General features: G+C 42.7%; 1 protein-coding gene across 1 annotated transcript; it reads right to left on the bottom strand.

Annotated features, from left to right (window-relative positions):
* Positions 1-272: 272 nt before the first annotated feature.
* On the bottom strand, positions 273-7711 carry LOC108697726 (cyclic AMP-dependent transcription factor ATF-5). Its single transcript, XM_018228039.2, has 3 exons — positions 7507-7711; positions 2114-2389; positions 273-1392 (listed from the first exon to the last, which is right to left on the bottom strand). Exons 2-3 carry the CDS (start codon positions 2289-2291, stop codon positions 644-646), a joined length of 927 nt encoding a protein of 308 aa, XP_018083528.1. The 5' UTR covers positions 2292-2389; positions 7507-7711; the 3' UTR covers positions 273-643.
* Between the last annotated feature and the right edge of the window lie 440 nt (positions 7712-8151).

Genomic DNA, 8151 nt, shown 5'->3' with positions numbered 1-8151 from the left:
TAATTTTTAAAAATTTGTATTATTTGGATAAAATGGAGTCTATGGGAGATTCCGTAATTTGGAACTTTCTGGATAAGGGGTGTCAGAATAATTGATCCCATTCCTGTACAGACAAAGAGAAAACATGCAGACTCCCTGCAAACAGTGCTCTGGCTGGAATTGATCTCAGGACCTCAATGCTGCAAGGCTACCCACTGAGCCACCGTGATGCCCCTATGCATTAGTAGCTCCAGGGAGGCAATTCTTGAACATAGAATACGGAAATACACATATAATGTTGGAAAAATCGGGTACTTTGTATTTTTGTTACCAGAAATTATTATATATAATTTTTGCACGTGTGAGGGGAAAAAACATTCCACGTTCTTGCAAGTATTTTGCCAAATCTTAGATCATAGGATGTGGGAGCACAACTACTAAATTACACAAAAATCATTAACAAACAATGCAAAAGAGTCAACAAGCTGAAAACCAACCCCACCCCAACATAAAGCTACTAAATATTAACTACCCTGCACCAAAAGTGTTGTGAAACGTGCCAGCACTTCCATGACATTACCGGGGACTACAAAAAGGGAGTGACCAGGCATTCTGATGCAGTGTTTTTAGGCAGGAAAAAACATGGCGCACAAATTGCAGAGATCTAATTATTCAGGAGTCTCTGACTCCTAGCCTTGTAGACCTCAATAAGTAGGTCCTTTACATACTGAATTTCTCTTTCGATGGAATCAGATTTTTCTTTCAGCTCTCTGTTTCTGACCTCCAGGCTCTGGCACTCTTCATCCAGTGCATCGTATTCGACTCTTTTCCTCTGCCGATATCGTAATGCCGCTGTCTTATTCTGATCTCTCTTCTTCTGCTTGCGGTCACCTTTTTGTTGGGGAAAAGCACTGCAGCTTGGACGGTCATATGGTGTAGGCCTGTTTGGTCGTTCTGAGAATTCTGGCGGGACAGTGGTGTCTTTCGTCACAGACAGATCCTGCAGTTGTTCTCTGGGGAAATCACTAGGAACATCAGAGTAGAGGTTCAAGAGCTCCAGACACCCAGAATCCAGGGTTTCCATGGAGACTGAAGCAGGTGGTGATGTTTCTTCAACATAGGCCTGAAACTCTAACTCACTTCCACCAAGCTGATGGTCTGGTGTGGGGAAGAGGAAATGCACTTCATGTGATGGAGGGGTGCAAGGGGCCACTTGATCTGGAGGCATTGGTTGTGTTGGAGACAGTGTCTCCTCCAGGAAGTAATCTTCCATCTGCTCCAGCTCCTTCTTTAGGAGAGTAGCCATGATCTCCAAATCAGAGGCTGAAGGGCCTGGCAATGATGGATACACAGACGTAGGATGATAACAGGAGAAATCAACTCTTTCAGTCATCCAGTCTGTTAATCCATCACCTGATGAGGGAAAAAAAAAAAAAAGGTTAGAATGCCAATTTCACTTTTGCCCACTGCAGTTATAAGTTCCCATTTATTGCTTTACCCTGCCAAAAGCATTCAAGAAACTAATCTCTCACAAGTAATTTAAACAGGAATTCCACCTTTAAGGGCTAGTCCACACGGGGAGATAGCGACGCGTTTGCGGTAGTCGCAGCGACCGGCGCAGGCGACAGTTTTGTATGGGCGCCTATGTAAAAACGCCTGTGCTAACCACACGAGGCGATGCGCTTTTCAACAGTCGCCTGAAAATGCCTCGCCAGGCTTTTTCAGGCGACTGTTGAAAAGCGCATCGCCTCGTGTGGTTAGCACAGGCGTTTTTACATAGGCGCCTATACAAAACTGTCGCCTGCGCCGGTCGCGGCGACTGTCGCGGCGCTTTGTCGCCGCGACCGCAAACGCGTCGCTATCTCCCCGTGTGGACTAGCCCTAAAGGAAAACTATACCCCCTGAACAAATGCCCCCTGCAGTAATGTAAATAACCAGTTTCATAATAATATACTTTTTTTGTAGTAAGTGCCATTGGGCAATCCTAAATTGCCATTTTAAGAACCAAGGGCCGCCCCTGGGTGCACACAAACCAAACATGTTAGGTTACATAATCCAATTAACTGTCACATGAGCCAATTAACTGTCACATGAGCCAATTAAAAGACACAGTTCAATTAAAATCAATCATTACCTGCCAGGCATCCTGCTTCAGCCCCATGCATGTTCACTCCATCATCCATGGGCAAAGAGAGATGTTCATAGGGATTTCCATGAGCAGGGATCTTCAGGAGATCCGCCCGCCAGTGCAGTGTGCTAACTGGCAACATAGACATCTCCAGGTCGAGGTTTATGGCGGCCAGAAGAGACATTTCTGCCAGAAGGTTTTATTTCCACACGAGAGATAAGACTGGAAGCACGATTCCTGCTGGAAATGGCAGCGGAAGGCACAGAGAGGGAGGTAAAAGGCCTATAAAATAGAGAATAGAAAGTTAAATAAACAACAAAATTTACTTGACCAAGAAATTGGTTGGGTTGCAAGATCATCAGAAGAGATACAAAATAGATAATAGGGTTTATAATGTGGGTAAAATGTCAACATTTGACAATGTCATAGGCCAAAGTCTGAGTGACACAACAGTTAAACCCAATAACCCCTTAAGCACCAATTAAAGAGCAACAGCTGGACAATCTTTATATTTGTCCAAAGTATCTTTATTTTGCTTTATTTTCTCCTAGTTTCTATGAAGATGTTAGCCTTCCCTAAGCTGCTTAGCCTGGCTGGTGTTACATGATGCGGAGGGGGCAACTGAGAGTAGGATATTCCTTATACTACAGCACTTACAGTCTGTACCACAATGCATAATAAAAATATACAAGCAAAGATATTCCTTATACTAACCACAACTCACAGAATGGAAACAGACATTGGTTTTCGCAATCCTTTCTGTTGTTCCTTTATGGTTTACCATTTTTCTCAGAGACTTCACCAAATGACCCTCTGCACCATCTGGCTACTATTCATATATACTGGGTGCTGTATACACAAAAGGCATTTGCCCTGGTGTCCCTATAGAATCCCCATCGCTTAAAGGAGATCTAAACCCTAAAAATGGATATGGATAAAAATACTATGTTTTATATACCGAACTTATTGCACCAGCCTAAAGTTTCAGCTTGTCAATAGCAGCAATGATCCAGGACTTCAAACTTGTCACAGGGGGTCACCATCTTGGAAAGTGTCTGTGACAATCACATGCTCAGTGGGCTCTGAGCAGCTGTTGAGAAGCTAAACTTAGGGGTCATTGCAATTTACAAGCAGAAAATGAGGTTTGTCTGTAATATAAGATGATGCTACAGGGCTGATTATTAAATTCTGATGCTAGTTGTACTGGTTTCTGTGCTGCCATGTAGTAATTATCTGTATTAATTACTAATCAGCCTTATATTGTGACATTTCTATTCTATGTGTACTGTATATTGTGAGTGGGTCCCTAAGCTCAGTAAGTGACAGCAGCACAGAGCATGTGCAGTGAATCAGCAGAAGATGGGGAGCTACTGGGGCATCTTTGGAGACACAGATCTTTACTGCTAAAGGGCTGTGGTTGCCTTGGGCTGGTACAGAAGCCTAAAACATAATGTACAACATTTCTAGCCTATTTGTTTACTTAGGGTTTAGTTCTCTTTTAAAAATGTTATTAGAATGCCAAACAGATGTTAACCTTTTGTGTGCCAGCCAGCACTTTGATCTGACTTACATCATGTAATGGCCGGTGTGGCCCAGTTCAAACAGTTACCCAGAAAACAGAATCTACCGTGTTGGGTTGATGGTCCTTTCATACCATCCATGTAGTGTCTTCAATCCACTGAACTAAAATAGTTAATGGCTGGTGGTGGGATCATGTGGGTGGGGGACAAAATTTGGACACATTGTATGGGTGTATACTATAGAACAAAGTTCTTACAGGGTTACATTATGACATTATATATATATATATATATATATATATATATATATATATGTGTGTATGTATATGTATATATATATATAACCAAGTTGCCTGGGTGCAAATAAAGCCCAAAAAGATAAATATATACCAGAAGGAGGCTCGCACTCACAGATCTTACAAAGAAATAACAGTGTTTATTAGTCAAAAATAAGAACCAACGTTTCGGCTAGCAATCTAGCCTTTCTCAAAGATATGGTTGCTCATTTCTCAAACATATGGTTGCTCATTTATCTACATCAGACAAAACGGCACCTAGGCAGTCACCTATAACAATAACAACATATCCACGTTAACTGTTATACCCAGTTAGCTGAAAGGAGCTAATTGGTTGCTATACGGTACTGCCCAGTTTCATATTAGCCCAGTGTTTATTAATGAAAAGTATGGGAGGCTTACAAGAGCATAATGGGAAAAAAACAACATTGGTACAAGATGTGTCTTTGGCTAATGTGAAGATTTATTCCTAAGAAATGAAATGTGACCTCCTGGTGGGTCCCACTGGGAAAAGAACTGTATATATGGAAGCACAGAGCCACCCTCTCTGTACAAAAAATCAGCATGTTGGCAATACTGTGTATAAAGCTCCCTGGGGCACACATTGAGGCATAAGAAAAACAGCTCTGAATGTGCCCCTGGGAGTGAAACCATTGCTCCAGGATCAGACAACAGATGTGACAGCACACAAAGCCACTCCAGCAATAATTACAAAGTAATCCTGCAGTCACTTTCTCCCACACTGCAATGTGATGTGACAAACAACTAAAGACACAGTTTACCAATCCAGTAAGGCAGGCATGTCCAAAGTCAGGCCCGGGGACCAAATGCGGCCCATTTTCAAATTTACACTGGCCCTCAGCCTCCATAATGACATTAATAATAATGCGGCCCACCAGCACAGGGCAATCAGGAATCATGTAGCCGTAGCAATAGACACGTACTGGCACATGACGCGCCACTTCAAATACTTCTTTAGGGCTGAAGGTGTCAATAGATGTACTGACGTGCAAGTACAGTGAACTAAAGAAGTATGGCGTCTCTACGTTCCAGTACGTGTCTATTGCGAACACCTTCAGCACACAGGCAGCAGTATAGACCAAGTGGCAGATCATTTCACTAATGTGCTCAAATATTACTGCTACGGCTACATGATTCCTTGTTTAAATTAGTTAAATGATGTTAATGGTTCAAAGAATGTCAGGCTGAATGGTCGGCCCCCCATACATTTTTCACCTCATCAAATCTGGCCCTCGTTGCAAAAAGTTTGGACACCCCTGCAGTAAGGTAACATGGTGTGAATTAATAACAGTAGGACAGTACGACATGCTGCCTCTAGGGGGTGCTACAAGCACAAAAGCATCTAGCAATCAACAGAAGTTGCTGAGGGATGCTGGGATATGAAGGGCAGCAACTGGCAGAATCAGGTGGAATTAGAAATAATTGTTCCCCAACACACACCATGAAGGACAGGCCTGTTTGTTGATGCATTAAATACAGACAGAGAAGCTGAGAGAGGATCTTTGTGTTTGTGAAGCAGACTCACACCATTGCACTGGAAGTTTACTGACTACACACACAGTCCATCTCCCCACTCTTATTAACTGTACAGTACTCTGTCCCACCTGTCTGTGATGTGTTGCAGTAACACAATTGTAGACATTCACAAGTCTGCAGCTCTTAACTGCTGATTCCAAAGGTGCCCTGGGGCTGCTGGGAGCTGTAGTCTTCTGAATGCCATTATCATCATGGTGATAATCAGCAGCAGTACCACTAGACATGACTGGCACCTGCCCCTCAAAGGGGTTGTTCACCTTTAAATTAACTGTTAGTATGATATAGAGAGTGATATTTTGAGACAATTTGCAATTGGATTTCATTTTTTATTATTTGTGGTTTTTGAGTTATTTAGCTTTTTATTCAGCAGCTCTCGGTTTGTAGTTTCAGCAATCTGGTAGCTATGTAGAGGGATCCCCCAAGTGGATTATGGGGCTCATTTAAACAGCACTGGCTAAATTTGGAGCTGGGCACTAACGCTACTGGCTGAGCAAAAAAAAAGAATGACCAGTTGCAAATAGTGATGTGCGGGTCAGGTTTTCCCGACCCACCTGACTTATGGGTGTCACTTTTCTTTTATAGACCCCCGCCGACTACGCCACAAAAGGGACGGGTTGAGAGGCGCGCGTCTATAAAAACTCAACCTGGAAGTCAGAAGCCAACATTTGGAAGGTTGCGACCTGTAAAGGAGGGTGCAAGGTAAACCCACAGGTATCGGGTCGGCACTCACAGCACTAGTTGCTAAGGCTTACTGCCCAAGCACAGATTTGCCCTATGCTAAAGGGATTGTTCACGTTTACACTAACTCTTGATGTAGAGAGGGATATTCTGAGACAATTTGCAATTGTTTTTACTTTTATTTAGTTTTTTTAGCTTTTTATTCAGCAGCTCTCCAGTTTGCAATTTCAGCAATCTGGTTGCTAAGGTCCAAATGACCCTAGCAACATTGCACTGATTTAAATAAGAGACTGGAATTTAAATAGGAGAGGCCGGAATAGAAAGATGTGCAATAAAAAGTAGCAATAACGATACATGTGTAGCCTTACAGAGCATTTGTTTTTAGATGGGATCAGTAATCCCTGTTTGAAGTCCAAAAAGAGTCAGAAGAAGAAGGCAAATAATTAAGAAATTGTAAAAAAAAGAAAAAATGAAGACCAATTGAAAATTAGCATTTTATAAGATACTAAAAGTAAACGTAAAAGTGAACCACCCCTTTAAGTGTAAAGTGTGTGCGACCTGCAAGCCTCCATCTGTTCCTAAGCTACAATGGGCAGAATTCATCAACGGCCTCTGGGAGTTGTAGTCCAACAAAACCTGGAGGGCACATGGATATATCCAAGGCTGGGACAACACAGCACAGGAGTCTATGCAGAGGGATCCCCCAACTGGATTGTGGGGCTCATTTATAAAACAGTGGGTCAATTTGCATCTGGGCACTAACCCAACTGGCTGGAAAAAACCTAATAATGATCAGTTGCTAAGGCTTAATGCCCAGCCACAGATTTGCCCTATGCTAAAGAGATTGTTCACGTCTACGTTAAATCTTAGTATGATGCAGAGAGGGATATTCTGAGACAATTTACAATTTAGTTTTTTTTTAGCATTTTATAGTCAGCAGCTCTCAAGTTTGCAATTTCAGCAATCTGGTTGCTAAGGTCCAAATGACCCTAGCAACCATGCCCTGATTTGAATAAGGGACTGGAATATGAATAGGAGAGGGCCGGAATAGAAAGATGAGCAATAAAATGTAGCCATAACAATATTACAAATTAACAATATTTGTAGCCTTACAGAGCATTTGTTTTTATATGGGGTCAGCGACCCCAGTTTGAAAGCTGGAAAGTCAGAAGACGAAAGCAAATAAAAACTATAAAAAATGAAGACCAATTGAGAAGTTGTTTAGACTTGGCCATTGTATAACATACTAAAAGTTAAAGTACGAGTTACAGGCGAGTGGCACAGATTGCTCAGCTGTTCTGATACACTATGCGAAGATAAAGGCGCAGTGAAAGCCGCATATACTTACACCATGGTTGCAGTGGTTGTGTCGGTGCAGCACAAGTGCTGATTCACACTTGCTCTGTTAGTGCGCACGGTTAGAGAGCCATGCTGACACATAGGACAAGGCAGAATCCTGTTAGGTAGTGACAAGTGCGCGTGTGAGACAGGTATGACTAACGCGAGGTAGAGGCAGGGCATCTAAGAGCTCCTCTGCACACCGCGTCACTGAATATCCTTCCGCAGCGCGAACGCCGAGCCGCTTCACAGAAACTTTCCCGGCACGCCGCTGAAGAGGCACAGGTTGCCTTAGGGACCTGTAAACGTACTGGACTACAGGGGACAGAAACATATCCTGTCTTTTTTTAAATCATTCATGAAAGGTCCAGCTATATGTTTTCTGCATGTAAATTTAAGAGTTTTGCCCTCAGTTCTCTCGTCCTAATCTGCTGTTGCTAGCAAAATAATTCGCCCCTTATAGTTTCTCTTTGGCAACTGCTCAGCCATATATGGTTACTGGGCTACAAGTAGTAACAAGCACTTAGCTCCTGGCATGTTCTGTGATTTGGGGGAGATTGATGCCAGTAGCATGCATGCCTATGTGTAAACAGAATACTGTAAAATAAAAGGCTATAGGTGGCCCTGATATGCGCACATTGATCCTGGCGATATC

This window comes from Xenopus laevis, chromosome 7S (genome assembly GCF_017654675.1).
Source record: "Xenopus laevis strain J_2021 chromosome 7S, Xenopus_laevis_v10.1, whole genome shotgun sequence".
Lineage (NCBI taxonomy): Eukaryota > Metazoa > Chordata > Amphibia > Anura > Pipidae > Xenopus > Xenopus laevis.
This window is presented reverse-complemented; position numbering and strand designations above follow the sequence as displayed.

Bases quoted from the DNA above. Each gene is read 5' to 3' on its own strand.
- LOC108697726 (XM_018228039.2), bottom strand. From the start codon at position 2,291: ATGTCTCTTCTGGCCGCCATAAACCTCGACCTGGAGATGTCTATGTTG. The intron at 1,393-2,113 runs GTAATGATTGAT...TTCCCTCATCAG, and splicing joins TGAAGCAGGATGCCTGGCAG to GTGATGGATTAACAGACTGG.